Here is a 19472-nt window from a genome sequence, read left to right as displayed (position 1 = left end):
TTTTTTTTGTGAAGCAATAAACAAAGTCACATTGTAGAAATGATCTTACGAGTCATTCGATAACCTCTCATATACGCACGAGATCCATATAAACGGGTTTACGGATAGGGATAAGGATAAAACTCCGACTTAACCCACCAAAAAAATACGAAGTACAAAGTATATGAGAGGTTGGGAGCTATGTAACAATGAATTCCAATCATGATGAAAGCCTTGTTTAAGTAAGATACATATTAACAAACTAAACTGAGAAAGAAAATTGCAAAGTCCATCCCTATAAATGGAGGACATTGGCGACTGAAGAGAACAAATCATTACAAGAGACCGTTTTTAGCCAAAATTGCTAGAACTATTACAATAACTAAAAATGGCATAGCCAAAATTGCATTTTCTTACATTTTGATCATCTGGTAAATGAAATTACCAAGATTTCACATGTAACTTCAGAAAATACTTGAAGATATTACAGCTGAAATCTCATAGTTCCAATTCTCGGCCTAATTGTCCGTACCTTGTTCCATTTGTTGCAATAAGAAACAACTTATGCTCCTGTAATAGTGTAATCTATCTTCTTTCACCATGCTTTCTCCCCAGTCAACCTGAAATCATGCATGAATTTCTTATTGGTATTATGAAATACAACACTACCTCTGTTTTCAAGTTCACCCAAATGCTTACTCACTGATCTGCTTCAAACCTTTCTTCCTCGACAAGCAAGCAATTGCATTCAAACCCTAAATTGTTATACTTTTGTCTGGTGATCTCACTACATCATATTCATCATTCTCTGAGTTTCAAAATCAAGAAACTCCCCATTTGGTGGCGGCATCGGATGCATGTTATAACCATACATGTTGTCGAAAGCATTCTCGTTCGGACCTTTGAAGCCCTCCATTGATGAAGCCCAAGGTGGAGGATGAATTGAACTAGAAGCTTCCTGATTAACAGTAAAAGGATTAGGGTTTTGAGGAGAATTTCCAGTGGCTCTTCTGTTACCAGAATTTGCTGTTGTTAGAGAAATTGAGTTAGACTGTTGTTGCATTTGTTGCTGATTCTTCATAGGTGATTTTGGCCGAAGAGCCTCTATTTCAGGTGTTGTTTGGACAAGATGAGGTGCATCTGGTGGTGGATTCCGTCCTCCCCCACCTAGCCAAACCTTCCCTTCCTTGTCTGAAAAGGTCCTCGTATATGCCTGCAAAAGAATGGATGACCTAACTCAGTACTACTATGCATGGACAGGGAACAAAGACATATTAAGATAAACTTCCATACATACAGAGCTAGGTTCTGGACACCTCTGTTACCCGGACTCTTCATTTTACCCCCAAATACCCGTGTGGGATTCCCGACACTCAGACATGGGTATGGACACTTGGACACTTCATTTTGGACTAAATCAAGCAATTCTTTGACAAGATAGTCGTGTCGGACACTTGGACATGTACCGTGTGCAATATGGGTATCCGAGTCCGGGCAATATAGCTGGACACCTGACTATTTCTCCATTCTAGAACCTTCGGATGGGAAAGGGAAATAATATATATTTTCTAAAATGTAAAGAAACCATATCTATGTGCCAAGTCATGAATAGCACGTGAAGTAAAGAACCTGACAAGTTGTCTACTGTGAAAACCTCTTGCCTCTAGAAAGGTATTATCAGACGCACAAAAAAAAATACCTCACCAGAACTTCACCACTACCAACCATTATCTCAAAAAGTTCAGGCATATTTACACCTTATGAACCAAAGAAAATTCCACTCCACGACCAGAACTGAAGAAGCAATAAACCTAAAAATGCAAAACACTTGTCCACACATCTTATCGTGAGACGGACTAACCTTCAACTGTTTCTGTTCCTGCCCAAATAACCGAACACGTCTAACAACGATGAGAACCTATGTTATCAGACTTTTAAGAGTTACAATATCCCACCACGTCCACACCTTCCAAACACATGGATACCTTAGAGTTAATTCTTCACTTGTAAACCCAAATGCAACCTCACCAGACATTTGACGCATTCATTTGTCACCATTTACTACAACAATTTCCGAGTATATTCACCGATGCACTTCCCCTCTATTCACCCATTTTACTCAGAAAGCAGAAGAAATGGCAGCAACATAAAAAAAATAAACCATCACAATACCTGAACCAGCCATCATATTCTCTCTAAGGCGGAAGTCAGAATTTGGACTTTCTCTTCCTAATTTCCATGATATTTTAAAGGTCCAAATGTACATTTCGATGCAAAATAACTGAATGTGCCAATTTTAGAAGTCCGGTACATGTTCCAACAAATTAATGATGCCCAACACAAAAGCCTAGAAATCTACAGGTCTGTAATAGGAATTTTTGGTGTCCTATTAAGCTATTATCACCGCATTAACTGAAGCACTTTCATTCATCGCTAAATGAGACAATACCATTCCCAAGACTCTGGAAATCCTCACTTCACATCAGTTTTTCTTTTCTATAGGATTGTGTGTGTGTGTGTGTGTGGGGGGGGGGGGGGATCACCTAGTTTCCTATGTATGTTCAGAAAGAAGTTGAGTTTTAAAGTTCAAGCACTTCACCTCGGCATCAAAGTTTGACGAAGATAGTTCTTTTCCAACTGTCAGCCATCCTGATCGGATATTGTGATCTTCGCCAAAGAGCTCAATCCTCCTACGACCAAGAGCAAAATGCTCGATAATCCGGTACATTTCATCAGGCTTAGCTGTGGAACCTATATAGAAATTGTTGAGCAAATTCTCCTCGTAAACAACTAAATCAGCATAAATATAAAAGTGACTCTGAATCCAGATTAGGTGCATGTGCAAACAAATAAATAAATAAATAATCTTGTAGTGATCACAAGCAAAACTAAAATCTCAAAAGAAAGAGAGGCCTTACAACCGTAAGATACCTAAAAATGAAACATAACAACAATGCCGCAATAGCTGCTTCTGTAGTACTCCATACAAAGTACTCATTAATAAATTTGAACATGCAGATGCAGGTACCCTCCCGAAGTTAGAGTCCAGATGTCCAGCAAACTAGAATAACATTCATAAGATCATACTCCTACAATATATCCCTACCAGAGTCCGAAACCATGAGGTTTCCAGGGCATCAAGCAAATATTCAAGATACGCTCGGAAATGAGAGTTTTACCCTCTCTACTCTCTTCTGGTTACCGGAAATTGTCATAGACAAATAAGCAAAAAATGCAGAGTAATTGTGTCCCAAACAAACATTTAAAAAGGATGAGCAAATAAGCCAGCCTATAAGGGTCAACTACTCTTGAACAAGCAAGGAAAGAACATTAAACATAAAGTAAGAAGTGTCTTATTGATTGGACCATTACATAAACATTATATAACCAAGCGAGGAAAGAACATACACATAAGAAGTGTAATCAATGGGCCGAGTGTCTTCCATAAGCACCATTACACGAGGTAGGAGCTACCTCAAGTCCTCAACAAGTCAATATCAAATTTTATAAACTGTGAGTATTGGTTAGATAGTTACCATTTTAGTAAAGATCACCAAGTTTACCTGGTTCTAATGAAAAGAGAAGTGTAACCATTATTTTGAAATAGAGGGAGTACATTACAAGTCCTTTACCTTACTCACAGAGGGTGGTCTATATAGACAAGCCTCAATAGATCGCACTAATTTCATACTAAAATCCAGACACCATGAATGGGAAAAAAATATACGAGTATAGCACATTAACAAAGACACATACCATAAGGTGGTTCCTCCGCGATAATTACATCAGTATCTATATTGGCATGGATTATATGCCCATCAGTACTGCGACGAACTGTTCCCTTTATGCCCATCAGACAGTGTTCCTTCACCATAATTAATAGCACAGTTTTAGGCACAAACAATTCCACTTTGATATTTAGACGAGATTATGACTAACCTTAGTATGCTGAAATAAGGTATGAGAATCATGCCGCAATGCTGGAGTTGCTGTGTTTTTGTTTGTCTTTACCCAGCATATATCTTCACACCTCCTAAATCCCCACTGAATAAAAAGAACAAGGAAAGAAATGAGAATTGATATTCAGCGGTGGAGTGTACTCATTTACTAATGAGCTAAAAGAGGAACACGACTCCTTGAATTAACAATGGATCAAAATGAAACAATTGGCCAATGATCCTTCCCCTGCCCCAATCCAAAAGAAAGGCTCTACTTGCTTACCTTCTTGAGACATTGTCGCCCTTGCTCAAGTCCCACACCATCACCAACCCAAAGAAATATAAAAGACGGTGTGTCTGCTATTGCCTGCAAGCAATTAATACAGAGTTAAAAATTAGGGCCATCATACAAACAAGCCTTCACCAGACTCTCGTATCATTCCATAATACTGATATATAGTCACAAATACAATTTTGGGATATCCGAAAAAGTTGTTACCTTTCATAAAAAAAAATCCTGTCAATTCCATTTTATTGCTCACTTAATTAACTTATCTTGTACCATGTCATATGACATTTACTTTATCAATACAAATTTACTAGTAATTTAACAAACCACTATTTATACATGTCCGATTAAATTCCAGAAGCAAAAATAAACAACTCCTTAGCACGTGTTCATAACCTTTGAAGTTATTTGTTTTGGGACAAAGGGGGAGTAATTCATGATAAAATTTACCAGGATTCCCCTACTTATATTGGATGGTGGAGAGAATTTGGAATGGTGAAATTATTAGAAAGGATTTTTTCAATATAAGTATAAAAATATCATTAATAACGAGAGGAAAGAGTAAAGACAATGTGACAACTATTTTGGACAGAGGGAGTACATTACATAAGGAAACATTTATGGAAAATTACCTCAATTTTAAGATTCATTATCTCTTCAAATGTCCAGTACTCCATGTGGTCAGTCACACCAGGTGCTCGATGAACGTATTCCTCCCAAGGCGGGTCAACAAGAATAACATCAAACTTGGTCCCAAAATACTCTGGAGACAGAACAAACTCCCGAAGATCACATTTGTGATACATGGGAGCAGTAGATGCATTTGCAACAATTTCATCCTTCTTTTGTATGAGCTCCCGAAGCTTTGGATAATCCTCAACATTAGTAAGTTCTAGCTCTCGTATGAAATTTTGGGGCCGCAATCCAGTGTCTACAAAATTTTGAGAGTAATCATTTTGCTCTCCTCTAGATTGCCCCTTACCTGCAGGCCCACTGCTTTTAGGAGGAACTCGACCTACAGGCATAATGGCATTAAACCCTGGTCCAGATACACTTGGAGGCACTCCTCTTATTTGGCCTTGTTGATTGAAAAACATGCCTGGATTTGGGGGAGCCCCCATATTTGATGGAAATCGCTGCCCAGGTGGCCCAGGAGGAAGTGAGGAAACACCAGGGGAGACAGGCAGCATGCTCATATCAACACCCCGGCCACCGGACCAAACAACTGGTGATGAAAATGGTGAAACAAACATGCCAGGGGGAACCGGAGGACCTGGACCAGGAGATAAACCAGGGTTCATGGGTTGCATTGGACCAGGTGGTGGCATACCAAGATGTCCAAAAGGAGACCCCATCAAGGGCACTGGGATGTTGACCTGCTGGTTGTCTCTTCCAGGTGGCCTGACTCTACCTCCTCTACTCGGCCTATTACCTTTAGGACCCTGTTGCATCATTCTGTTAAAGTTACTTGCCTCTTGATTGCTATTAGGAGGCTGAGAACCACCAGAAGTACTTTGGCTAACAGAAGGTCGTGCAGATAAAGAAGCTTGTGGGGCCCTCACTCGGCCTGGCCTACCATCAGCATCATCCCTCCATGCATTTTGATCTTGTGAAGATGTAGCTTCATCCACATATTTTACACTCGAGTCATCAGCAGTTGCCCCATCTGCATCAGCCCTACGCTGATCATCTTGTGCACGTCCCCATTCTTCAGGTGTATTTGATTTTGGATCATGTAGTGGAACGGCTTCTGTTCTCCTAGCAAAACCAGATCCAGGATCATCTCTTCCATAGTCAAGAGGCTTAGGTTGTATCTCTATGACATCGTAGTTCTCAGTTGAAATTCCAAAATTCGAAGAGGCCTTGACAGCTTCGCTCCTCCCATCTTTTCTATTTCCAGCTCGACCTAGACCCCTATCGTTATCCATCCTATCACGACCACGTCTAGGCAAGTCGCGATCTCTATCACGATCATGAACTAATTCCATATCCCTATCATTGCCAGGCTGCTGCCTTCTTTTCCAGCTTTCCCTGGATCCTTCCCTTTCCCTATTCCTATCACTCCAGCTATTTTCTCTGCCTTTTGCTCTATCATCTCTGAAATTATCCTTCTCCAGATCTTTGCGCTTTACACTGCTGCCTCTTTCAAATTCCATCTCCGTGTTCTCCAACTCATGGCGATGCCGCCCACCCCTCTCAGGGCTTCCTGACCGCCGAGAATTCCCAACTTCTCTTGCAACTTTGTCTTTCATCCAGGAGTTGACATCCTCTTCCGGAATAGATGACCTATCTCTATTATCTACAGCTTCGCGACCAGAATCTTTCAGTTCCTTATGTCTATCACCTTTCTCCTTACTATTTTTATCTTCACGAGTTAAAGAACTAGCTTTATTATCTTCTTCGACAGCATCTGACCTTCTGTTCTTGGACCTATCAGAATCAATTATCTTTTCCTCCTTGCTGTAGGATTTACCCTTGTCGCTGGTTGACTCCAACACTCTCTCTTTTCCTTCACCAGAATCGAGTCTAGCAGATGCGCTCCTTTCGCGGGAGGACTCATGCTTGGATTCTGATCCTGTCCCGCTTTTAGGCTCAGATTTACCCTTAAAACTACTATCCTCACCTTTTGTGGAAGCATCAGAGTCATCCCATCTTCTCCTATTCTTTAAATCTTCAGTAAAACCATGCCCCTTCTCTCGACTGCTCTCCTTCCTTTCCGAATGATATGAATCTTTTTCCAGCACCTTTTCGTCCTCCCCATCACGAGCTCTTTCGTCTCTGCTTCTACTACTCCTATGAGAGCCTTCATGGTCAGAGATTTTGGAAGATGTTTTCCTCAACGCATTCCGCTCATTGTCATCACTTCTAGAAGTATGGCTTCTACTTCCAGATTTATCTCCTGCATCATGCCTGTTTTCTAAATCCCCATCCTGATACCAGTTGCTCAATTTTTCTAAAGCACTGACCTCTTGCTTCTTCCTTACCAGCTTGGAGCTTGAAATCGAATCCTTCTTTGCATCATAATCACCTTCATCAGTATCCCCTCTAGTGGACATTCTCCTGTTCTCACTTCTCTCTCCAGAACTCTTCCTTCTCCCACTACCATCCCATCCATCAACATCTTCTCCATTACTTGATCTTCTTGATTTGCTTAGCCTATGCCTCCTTTTCCCACCACCCTCTCGCTCCTCATCATCACCGGCAATCTCTCTCTTGACATCCCCACTATCCTCTACTTCCCTTTTAGCATAACTTCGACTTCTCTCGGGTGAATCCATCACCCAAATCTACCGGATTTTGAACAACGATTTGTCACTCAACGTTATTTAAACACTAATTTCTCGAACAGACCTATAAAGACAAATAAAAAGAATTAAGAAAAATAAATGGAAATCCTCAAAAGAAAACTAAGATTGTAGTGCAGCTTATCCTCAAATCACCAGATGAATGAAATCCCCAAAAACAGTACAGAGAAATTGCAACCTGTTATTTCCCCTGGCCCCACCCCCCTCCCCAAGTCGATTCCCCCATTTCACAAGCTTGAAATTCAAATCTACAATGACCACCTAGTTCATAGTTTCATACCCTGACAATATGCTTGCATCATATACCCCATTACCTAGTTCCAACCACAATGTAATACCGACAAATACGAAAACCCCAAAGGCACAGGCCCATCCCCGAGGCAGTGATTGTCAGAAAAATTGAATCATACAAAAATGGATTATACGAATTTCAAGTAGAATTATGAAGTGGGTATAGACTAATTAAGCATAAAACAACACCAAAACAATCCCAGCGTAACATATTTAACAAATTGAAACCCAGAAAATTCGAATTAGTAAAACCTAATCGAATCATATCAAAACAAAGCTAACAAAAAATCCAACAGAAGATAGTTAGAGAATTACATTTTCGAATCAATAAAGATACATAAAATCAGCATAGAAATCGATACAGAAGACTTGTAGATAATTACCGAGAATAGCAATAGCAGACAGAGAAGGAGAGGTGGTTGGCAGAGGCGGCGCCGCCGACTGTGAATACAACTACAAGTAGAAGAAGCTGGTTTTTCTGTTAGGGTTTTAAGAGATGCAGAATGCGGGAGGAAGAGGAGGAAGGAGATGCAGAGGAGATCATGTGACTATGCCGATTTGCCACATTTGGGGAACCAAAAATTGGAGTTTGAGAAGAATGGAAATTTGTCAAATGGTTTCTTTTTAATTGTCACCTTAATTCATTTTATCTTCTATTATAATTGGCGTTTTTAGATTTATCGATATAAGTTTCACTTTAAAATGAACAAAATTTTGAGCGTTATTATGAAATTATGTGAGAATTATAAGAATAGAGAAATTCCAAGTAAAACTTTCCAATCAAATGGCAAATTCGTAACTATTTTGCAAGGAAAGTATAGGCAGTATAATTTTATCTGTTCTTGATTGTATATTAATTGGTGTTATCTATATACTACTCCGTATATATTAAAAGGCGTTTCCAAAGAAGTTTATGTGCCACGTGGCGCTCTGCTTGTGATTATTTCATTTCAAGTAAACTTCATATATTTAAAAATGTAGCATGTATAAGACTCGAACCCGCGACCTCACGTGAGCTATAACACATTGCATGCTATCATTGTAAAAAAATATATACTAATAAATGTAATAAAAAGGAACTGATTAATAATATTTTCAAATACAAAGTAAGAATAATATAAATGTTACTAATGCAGTAACATAGGGCATCACCCGGGCCTAAAAACTAGTTGTTTAGTATTAGTCGTTGACTGCATATTCTATGAGTGATTATGTAGTACTAAAATTCAATATTGTTCATTATAAGTGATTGACTGTATTTTTATAGTTGTTGATACATATTAATGGATGTTTATTGTATATTGTTAGTCGTTGACAGGTATATTACAAGGTTGTTGATGTATTCCAAAAATATAATGTTGACTGTATATAGGTCCCATCAAATAGCACGTGACTGTAGTGAGGCTATGGTTGTTTTAATTATAAGTTTGTAATTACTTTAATAATTAATTATTTACTTTTACGACGTATCTCTTGTAAAATCGTTTATATTTCAACGACAAATCTTATAAGTATGCAATATTTTCATCATTATGTTCATTTTAAAAAGTACTTTAAAACAAAACTAGATATAAGAGGTGAACAAAAATAATACGGAGCAAGAGTAAAATTAAACCCAGAACAAAATTTATTCGGAGAAAGACAATGGAGTTTAAAATTTGAATCCCTAGATTTGGCATTTCACACGGTTTGATCCCTGGTCACACACTTTCAAGTTTCAACAACGAGGCCCTCATCCCCTCAACCTATTTGAGATTTTGAGTACTTCAAAAAAATTTACTTGAATCTCATACATAGTATGAAAAGATCACACGTCACCCTACAGCAGAGAGCCTCTTAATGTTTCATTCTCGTTCTCAATCAAAAAAAATTACAGAGTATAACAGGTCAACATAGCATTGTTTAAAGGCTTGTGAATTTGTGTATTTGTGGTGATCATATTACAGTTGCCACTTTTAAATTACTCCATAGTCCATACTGTATATGCAAGCTCCATTTCCTTTCCCCAACTCCAAACTGATGCAGAAACAATGTTCTCAACAACCGTAGCTTTAATCTTCTCTAATCAGCTTCTGAATAAGAGCCAACTTCTGTAAACCTTCAAATATCGGTTTACCTACAATGGCGAATCCAGAAAGTATAGGTAGTGGGGTCACTACTTAAAAATCAATAAAAAAAAATAACTGAAATTATGTGAAGTATTTTTTTTTAAAAAAAACCCAATGAAAAATTAACTAAAATTAGGTAAATTCTTTTGGCAAGTAGGATCACGTGACCCCACTTAAACCCTCTGTATCTGTATCCGTATCCGCCACTGTTTACCTACAGAGACCCAGAAATACAACAGGGCAACAGGAACAAAAGAGGCACACCATTCATCTGAATTCAAGTCAGCTGTATTAGCAACTTCAAGTCACTGCTGGAGTGTAGGGTTCACTTTGCAGACTTCTGCAGTACCGGCGCGACCCGTTCCGGTTCCGGTTATGACCCGTTCCGGTTCCTTAATTTTTGACCGGGTACCGGGTCCCGCTCACCCCTACTTCACATTACTGCTGGAGTGGAGGGTTCACTTTGCAGACTTCTGCAGTAAAACCACAATCCATCAATATAAGCAACCATGCTCGTTGCTGTTCAGAGAGTCTATCTTTAGGGCCTTTAACTTCAACAAGTTTCGCTTCACCCTTGTAGTCTCCGTTAAAGCGCCATAAGAGAAGATCAGGCATTCCACTGGTCCAACTCCGGTAATCCTGAGCCAGAAGCCGGCAAAGATTTGCCAAGCAGGGCCCACCAATGCATGTAACAGCGGCACGAAGCTCAGAAAGTGAGTTCCTTTCCCAGTTGACACCCCTGCAAAGAGTTCCTTGATGTAACTCCCATGACATTATGAGGATAGCTTCGGCCATACCTTCATGGATGTTCTGTAATTGAGGTTCGATAATGGTTTTTCTGGTGTCGTAGAAAGAATCACTGTCCATATCTAAAGGGGAGTTCTGCAGGCAAGTACAACGAAAAAAATGTTGTAAATATACAAGTATATACAAAAATAACTGCGGGGACATTGTCAAATTCATTACAAATTAAGATGTACTCCTTCTGTTCCTAAAAGTTCTTCCCGTTTCCCGAATTGGCGTTCCTTTTTGTTCTTCTCATTGTGAACCCTTTCCTTTTTTGGCAAATTTTCCCCTCAAAATACCCTCTTTCTACAATTTAATTTACTACATATCCTACCTTTATTCCATTCGCCTACCCAATTATTCCCATTGATTTCCTCATCCACCTTATTTTAATTCATTCACACTCCACAATTCATTCATTCGCCTTATTTTATGATTCTTTTAATCAAAAATCGCCACTTTCTTTCTTTCTTTATTCATTTATCACTCTTTCCTATATCCCATAAAGTAGAATCTTCATACTTTAATCACTTCTCTTAGACCCAATCACTAGAAGATTCTATTTTTTCTTAATTCCTCCCCGATTCCAAACGGGATGAACAAAAGGGAACGGAGGGAGTATTTTCAAATGCTTCAATATGAATTTTAACCCTTCTAACTCTCAATATGGCTTCAATCCTGCTTTCCGGTACAAATTAAAACAAGAGTATGTGAAAATGCGCAATAATACCTGAAATTTAGTACGGAAGGTATTTGGTACATCTGAAAATATTACATCCCACATAAGAAGACCATAAATAGTCAGCCAAATGCCACTCTCTGCATGGACACCCTGCCAGCCACCCCCTTCCCCTGCATAAAACTGTAAAGCAAGCTCTTCTACTCCACATTGTTCACCGTCTTCGCCATAAAATCTGCTCTTCGTTCCTACTTTACCGTTTAACGGTCTCCCATGGATTTGAACCTATGTAGTATAAATAATGCTTTTAGTTCAACTGCTAAGTTTTGATTTTTGAGAAGCTTCTAGAAGAACATCTGTTAAAATTTCTACATCATTACCTCTGTGATTTTTCTTTTGACAGAAGCGGCATAACTAGGGGCCTTCCACCGCCTTGGTGGCTTTCCCAAGCGTATGACCCGCCTCTGCAATGCCATTCTTGAACCAGCACGAACCCATGGGTCTAGTACCCCGTCTTCTGCAACTGAGAGACTCTCTTCAATACAGCCCGTGTGTTCTAAATCGATTGACAATCTTAATGTCCAGTATCCTCTTCTTCCATCAGAAGTATAACAGTTCAGCAACAGCTTCAATAATTTGATGGCATCCTGGTACCTATATATAAAGTGCATTTCAGCTACAAACCACAAGTCAACTGTGATCTAAAAGCACCACACAAATCAACTGAACCCCAGTTTACATTGCTAAGTCACATTAGACATACAGGTATGATTTTTACCACTATACAAAAGAAAAAGGCAAGGACTTGCATATAGACCTGTCAAACTGGTGGGTCGGGTCGGGTTATAAAAAATACTTTTGGGCTCGGGTTAATTCGGATTCGGGTTTACAAATGCTTGTTCAAGACAAAAGCCTTTCGGGTTCGGGTCGGTTTTCGATTCGGGTTGAATTTTGACAGGTCTACTTGCATATAACCAAAAGAGTAAGAGTAAAAATATAGGAAAAAAACAAATCTGGAATTAAGTTCATGAATGGTAGTATTCTAATCTTCGCCTTTCAACATTTCACATAAATATCACCAACAAATTGAAATCAGCTGTATGAATATCGAATAAAAAAATTAACCACAGAAAACAACTGAAAATCGAAGTACACATACCTACGTTCTTGTTCATGGAAGGAAACACCAAGCAAAACTACTTTAGAGTTGACCCAAGCAGCTGAAAAGCGCTGAAGAAATGGAGCCTCTGACTCCAAAGGCAATGCTTGATTTTTCATTTTAAAATAGCTTGACAATTGATATTCCGCTATCTCTATACATTGTAGCACCAATTTTGAGTTGCCTTCGTCGAGGGATTGGTCCATGACTTGCGCGACTTCAATTGCCTGCACTAACAAAACACTAGTTGAAAAAGAAACTTAGGTACATTATTTATTGGTAATTTGGCATAGACTAGACCTAACCTCTTCATAAGCAAGCAAGTCGTTTCTGGAACAGAATACTGGACAGGAAATCGTACATTTGTACTCTGGATACTTCAGTATTTGTAAGTCGACTAGAAGGAAAGAAGACAAATCCTGCTCTCCATCCAGGAAGAATAATCTCTGCATAAAGAAACTGCAATGTTGAGGATAAATGGTAAAACAAAAAGAAGGTAAAACAAAAAAATGTCAGCTATTTGCACGTTTTGGGCATCACCTGAACACGCCATAGGAGAGATTCAGCAAATGGTGAAATTCGAACACATGTTGCTGTTCTGTCAGCAATTAGACTTGGCAGGAGAGGACTGCATAAGTACCAGAGAGAAACTCTTAAAGCATACATATAATCGGCAAACAAAATATTCCTTCACAACAGAAAATTCATCATCGTACCAGAGTCCATCTTTATATGAAGAATAAAGTAATGCAATGAGTTCCTTCTTCCTCAAGACAATTTTGGAATCCTGAAGAATGACCTGAATCCCCAATTAAAATACATCACAAACATCATAATGTTTACAACTACTAGAAATACCGTAATCCCTACGCTTTTTCCTTCCCCTCTTCCTACTTTCTATACGCATCACTATTTTCTTTGGCCAGGGGAAGGAAATAGAAATAGAGCCATCACAATTCAAATAAATATTTTGAGATCTTAATGATATGAAGCTATTAAGGAATTGGTTTAGTTATCAAGTTTAAGGCTTAAGCTGAATTCCAAAGGATTCTTTGTCAGGATTTCCACCTTCAAGTTAAAATTAAAGAAATAAACTCAGAGTAAGGTTCTCTCTGCACTACCAACCAATCATTACTTTCTTTTCTTTCGTTTTCTCTCGAGGCAAAACCTAGCTTAATAATAGTAGCACAAAATGTTCGACAACCAACTACTATAGTCCACAAGGGTGGAGAGAGTCATGCAAATCATGATATAAGTTGACATTTTTCCTTCAAAATCCTACATACATTAAGGGAATGTGATTTTAGATCTAGGTCAACCAAAAGAGTCTAGAACAATTTGACAGATAAGTTCACATGATTTTGCACCTAAGTATCTCAAATACAGTGTTTGGGCAGGGTGAAAATTGCACACCATCAGTCTGCAACAACTATTAAACAGAGTATGTGAATGTTTGGCCCGTATCTGTCCACACAGCATATCTTTTACTATGCAGTCATCAGAAGTCAACTAACTTTAGGAGCATTCATCAGGAAATCATCCAAAACTTTAGGAGGATCCATCCATCATGCTCCAATGTTGCACCTTGCCTCTATACCAGAGGAGATTATTAACATCTATGTAGTACACAGCTTTGCCATAAACATAACAACACAACTCATCGGACAGATATGAAAATAAACAACTAAAACAGAATGGGTCAATGGACACTTGTATAATTAAGTTAATAACACCCTGACTGTTAACAATTACTATCAAATATCACTCACTGATAGTCCTGTCCAATAGAAACTCTTGGCGGAAAAAATAAAGCCTAACGGGAATAAGCAAGAAAAAGGAGAGAAACTAATACTTCATCATCAGGAAACAAAACAAACATTTACGTAATATTTTGAATAATTAAAAGGAAAAGCTAATGCGCACCTTCTTGAGTATTTTCAAGATCTCACTCAGCTCATTCACTGTAAGAACATTCAGGAGTTCTTCCATATCATTGTCATTAACTTCACTCTTATGGCCAAAAGAACAAGCATAAGATGCTTCTGTTGGACAATATCGTTCAACAGATCCATCATTCAATTACTGACCTTGATATCCAAAATTTTACGTCCCACAAACACAGGCTGACACGGATATATTTACCTGATAGCTCATTAACTGCTTGTTGGTAATCCAGTATTTCTGGATAAGAAAAACTAGATATGCGAAACCAAGGTCCTGAAAGAAAAATACATTTAACTTAGAAATTTCAAATAGAAATTTTAGCTTTTTGAGTGACATCCAATTACGCATCACACATGCATCTCTCAATGTCAATGAAGTTTGTTCCTTGAGAATTAGAATATAACTATATAAGCCAAGGGAATGATGCGAAAGATACATTTTGCAACCCCTTTCAGAAAATTCAGTGCTGGTATCTCCAATGCACCACCGATAACCATAACAAAGCACACCAGATAATATATATAAATAGCTCATTGCTAAAATAAGATGTATTAGTACTGTACTACAACACCACTAGGTCACAGCAAAGAAATTGTCAACCTATTTATTTGTTTCATTAGAAGTATGTTTTTAAGGATGTAGGTATAGCCACTAAGCCACATTGGTTTCAAAGGCAACTTCCGTATTATCCAAAGGTCAATCATGTATGCAGGTGAAGAACTGCACTAACCATGACATATGCAATGTCACTAGTCTCAAGACAAATGAAAAGGGAGAGAACAGATGCAAAAAGAAGTTGAGAATTCTCCACAAGTCCGGATGAAGGTCTACAAACAGAATAAAAACCGTTTCCACCACTGAAAAACGAGAACTTGAAAAGACAAGAACATGGATGGAGAACCTTTTCTTGTGTAGAGCCGTACAAAGAGTCTTTGGCTGTCATCTGACATCGAGCTGAAAGAATCTGCTAACAATGAACCATTATTCAAAACAATCCAGTGATAAGTATATGCCATTAATGTTGGAAGTTGAGCTGAGAGCCTAAGGGGGTAGCCTACCTAAGAATAACTTCTCAGCATCTGTGAAAAGACAAAGGTTGCCCTTTAAAGCTCCTTCCATCATGAGCCGGAAATTCTCCTGGTACTTTATGGGGGTTGATGGACATATCTTACCGGACTTCATCAAACGAAAAATATTTACACACAAAGACTTTAACATAGGCACGTCATCTTTTTCCACGTCATTACAAGATGCTGCATTAAGGCACATTATCTCGACGGGCACAATATCCAGGGAATTCTTCGGGACTGAAGTGATAACTCCCTGTGGTATAATTCCTCATAAGATACGACAAACATAGTAGCTAATATGGAGCAAAGAACAAGTGACAGCAATGGAGCTAGAAAGAACTTGAATTTTGAAAGGCATTTCTTGCAAATAACAACCCTCTAAAAAGTGTTTGCACAAAGCTATCACTTTCCTTTTCTTTAAGCTTTAGCAGAAAACCACCTAGGAATGTCTTTGTTTGCAAAATTTCCACCATTCTTATTTTACTAAGTACAATCAGATTACAGGATGTTCATTGATGCATTGTGTATTTGAGCAAGATTAGTAACAGAAAAAAAATTGGATTTCTGTGAGAAAGAACGACATCCTTGTCTAAGCCAAAACATGCCCATTGTAAACAAGACCGGAAATGGCGAACAATCTTCAAATGAGGAAACATGTTGAGCTAGTAGTTGCAAAACTTGCTTGTGAAAATAATATTAGTAAGACAAGGAAAAAGTTATTACAATGGCAGCAAAAAAATCAAAAGTAAACAAATAGCCAACTTAGCAGGTAAAATATTCCACTCATGGTATAAGCAAAGAAGATGATTTATTGTACCAGTAGAGGGGGAGAGGGGGAAGAAAAACAAAAGTAACTAAAGAACAAGACATTAGATAAACTATAACAATCTACCTTGAAATTGAGCTGATACTTGTCAATCAAAGGTGACAAATGCTGAGCCAATTCCCGAGGAAGAAAACCTAGGACTCTTCCACTGTCAGAATCTGGAGAAACAACCTGGCCTCAGCGGACCAAACATTGTCTATACTAAGATTAGCAACAAAACAAGGTTAACAAGGAAGAAAACATAAATAGCAGGTAAAAACCTTGATGGCATTCTGATCTTTAATGTTTGTAGGGTCTCTAAGAAAACAAATGCAAGCTCCAGAAACAACTTCTGCTGTATCTACATACTTACGACCCACAATGTACGTCTCAAGAGCCATCTCAGATAACTCGGTAAGAATTCCTTCCACATCAAAGTTTGGTGCTCCAGATTCAAGGGGCACAGAATAAGAATAAACAATCTCATCGTTATTATCAACACCAATATTCTTCTCTGAACTCTCTGCATGTTCTGTGACAGATTCTAAAGCCAATGATGATTCCGATGAGGTTCCATCTTGAGGTCTCGTCATTTCACCTTGACTTTTGGCACAAGTTACTTCATCAGTGCTAATGCTGGTCAACTGAGGAAGATCATCCTTCGTCGGATCACAATCCTGAATCACACTAGTTTCTGCGTGAACTCCCTCATTGGCACACTTACTACTTTTGAGTTTTGAGGAAAAGCTGAACTGAAGAAGAGTGCGTTGACTAAGCTTTCTTTTAGTGCCTTTGACAAGACAGAAATCTGAAGCAATCATTTCAACATCAATATGGATGGCATTACAAACAAGTTTATATCAAATGAAGGACTAGGAAACTTCAAATCTATTCAGAAGACACATGATATTTAATGAAAAAAATTGAGAAAAAACCACACCAAATAACAAAATTAACTCATAGCTGATTGCTCAACACAAATCTATCCTCTCTAAGTACCAACACATTCGCTAGCAGCCTAGCGCAGATGACTTGACAGTTGACACCATTATTTCCTTACCAGTGGGTGGTGTGAATATACTATACTATTTCAATGAATAGCACATAAATAGAACAAGATTTGACATTAGTCCTTCTCATAGAAACAGAACAAGTGAGAAAGACGCTGAATAAATGAGTAATACGGAAAATTTGCAAGTGTAGACAATTTATAGTAGCGGAAACGTAGGTGAGCTGATTATACCAAGCAGTGTTACCTGATTCTCTAATCACCCCACGAACTGCTAACCAAAAAGGCTAATTATAACATGAAAATGGTACATATTTGGTCTAATTTAGCAAATTAGGTAGTGAATTGTGAACCCGCACCCAATCTTATACTAGCAAATCAAGCAGCAGTGATACCAAGTATACCTATTTACTCTGTAATTCTGTATTTGTCTTGGTTTTGACTAGTAATTTCCAAATCCAAACGAAAGAACAAGCTCAATAGCTTGTTTTCCACTTGTAATCACAACCTTTCGGATTCATAAATCATGAAAGTGAAAACCAACCCTCAAAAACCTTACACTAATTAGTTGTTTAAATGAACCCAGTCGCCTCAACAAAAGTCTGTATCTTCATCCATGCCAATTAAAACTAGTAAACATATCAATCTGTTCACAGTATTCAGCAGCTCAAATGTAACTATGTTTCATCAAATTCAAACTTGACAATACCAATTAATATTTACAGTAAACTTGTCCACTAGCCTAAAAGACATAAACTTGTAAAAATCCCAGAAACAATATATCTTATCGACCTAAATACAAATCATACAATTCAAAGTTCAATAAAATAAGCTAATTCCAAACAAAAAATTGGAAGTGAAATTAGGCTCACCAAGATGTGAATTAACGGTGCGATCATCGCCACGAATCTGACTGCTACAAACGGGACAAGTAACGAAATCATTCGAAGTATCAACAGCTTCCGAAACAACGTCGATTGAATTTGAATCCGCATTCGTAATTGCAGAATCATGAATTATTAACTTGTCATTTCCATTTTTCAGAGAGTTGGACGATGAAGTGGGAGAAGATGAGAGGATGCGAGGGAGGTTAGGGAGAACTCTCCTACGTTTTCCGATGATTCTTCTCAGACTTTCTCTTCCTTTTAGCATTTTGTTCCCCAGAAATTTGGGGGAATTGTTTGCGCAAACTAGGGTTTAAGCGATGTTGCCCTAATTTTGAAATTGGATAAAATTGTTGAAGGCGCTTCATTTCTTTGGACCTTTACCCTCCTCCCGCCATTTTTTAGGGGATTTTGCCCCTCGTTCCAATCATTCCAATAATGACCCCAACCAAAAAAAAAAAAAAAAAATTCGCCCGAAAAGGCACGGCATGACAATGGCACGAAGTCGTGGGGCATGGATGGTCCATGTTCTGGCCTTATACTAGTGGGCTTGGCGTAACTAGGCTTATTTATGCCCAAGACACGCGGGCTCAACACAAGACACGACCCACAACCATCTTTACTCACACTCTTAAAAGTTATAACCAACAATGCCTAAACCATAGAACTTGAATGGGATGGTTTTGGCTACGTTACTATAATTTTTTTTTTTTGAGGAGACGATAATTCGCATTTATTGGTTGTTAACGGTAAAGGATCTCATCAAAAAAAAAAAGAAGATAGGAATAGAGGGATATTTAATCCTACATTTGACTCTTCGAGCAAGGTTTTATACTTGCAGAGTAATTATAACCGAGAGCAGAATAATTTATTATTTACTATTACGAAAAATGTGTCTTGAGAGTTGAGACAATCTAAGCCGATGCCCGATGGTTACTTGGTACTCAAAAACTCAAAACCATCTCGAGATTATTGAAATTTGTGCAAGTCGTGAATGTTTACCAGTAAGTACTATAGGCACGTGAAATTTGTCTACGTGCCACGTTGGATATTATTTGGGTCAAAAGTCAAAGTATTGACTCTAAAATCATTTGACGGTTTATTAAATTAATTGATTTGGGTTCTCATATTAATTTAGCCCATTTTACTTATTTTAATAAAACCCGGATATTATTAATGCATGCTTAAACCTAATAAAATAGGTTAAACTGTTATAAACGGGTCAT

General features: G+C 38.2%; 2 protein-coding genes across 5 annotated transcripts; both read right to left on the bottom strand.

Moving 5' to 3' along the window:
• Nucleotides 1-171: 171 nt before the first annotated feature.
• LOC110784140 (N6-adenosine-methyltransferase non-catalytic subunit MTB) lies at nt 172-8450 on the bottom strand. 3 transcript variants are annotated; one of them, XR_002532263.2, is made up of 8 exons: nt 8186-8450; nt 4839-7557; nt 4201-4284; nt 3919-4023; nt 3736-3844; nt 2579-2730; nt 679-1192; nt 172-599 (listed from the first exon to the last, which is right to left on the bottom strand). XR_002532263.2 is itself a non-coding variant. In XM_021988557.2 (7 exons), the coding sequence occupies exons 2-7, from the start codon at nt 7482-7484 to the stop codon at nt 767-769; spliced, it is 3522 nt and encodes a 1173-aa protein (XP_021844249.1). In that variant the 5' UTR covers nt 7485-7557; nt 8186-8450; the 3' UTR covers nt 172-766. The 3 variants fall into 3 exon arrangements, 1 of the variants encoding a protein (XP_021844249.1); XR_002532264.2 differs by having other exon boundaries at nt 683-1192; XM_021988557.2 differs by having other exon boundaries at nt 172-1192.
• A 961-nt stretch (nt 8451-9411) lies between these two features.
• On the bottom strand, nt 9412-18648 carry LOC110784141 (fanconi-associated nuclease 1 homolog). 2 transcript variants are annotated; one of them, XM_021988559.2, is made up of 14 exons: nt 18235-18648; nt 16635-17161; nt 16441-16545; nt 15537-15801; nt 15380-15442; nt 14677-14751; nt 14458-14576; nt 13251-13333; nt 13075-13162; nt 12840-12980; nt 12535-12761; nt 11756-12029; nt 11427-11660; nt 9412-10792 (listed from the first exon to the last, which is right to left on the bottom strand). In XM_021988559.2, the coding sequence occupies exons 1-14, from the start codon at nt 18512-18514 to the stop codon at nt 10349-10351; spliced, it is 2925 nt and encodes a 974-aa protein (XP_021844251.1). In that variant the 5' UTR covers nt 18515-18648; the 3' UTR covers nt 9412-10348. The 2 variants fall into 2 exon arrangements, with proteins under 2 accessions (XP_021844251.1, XP_021844252.1); XM_021988560.2 differs by having other exon boundaries at nt 13251-13321.
• Between the last annotated feature and the right edge of the window lie 824 nt (nt 18649-19472).

Source organism: Spinacia oleracea, chromosome 3, assembly GCF_020520425.1.
Source record: "Spinacia oleracea cultivar Varoflay chromosome 3, BTI_SOV_V1, whole genome shotgun sequence".
Taxonomy (NCBI): domain Eukaryota; kingdom Viridiplantae; phylum Streptophyta; class Magnoliopsida; order Caryophyllales; family Amaranthaceae; genus Spinacia; species Spinacia oleracea.
This window is presented reverse-complemented; position numbering and strand designations above follow the sequence as displayed.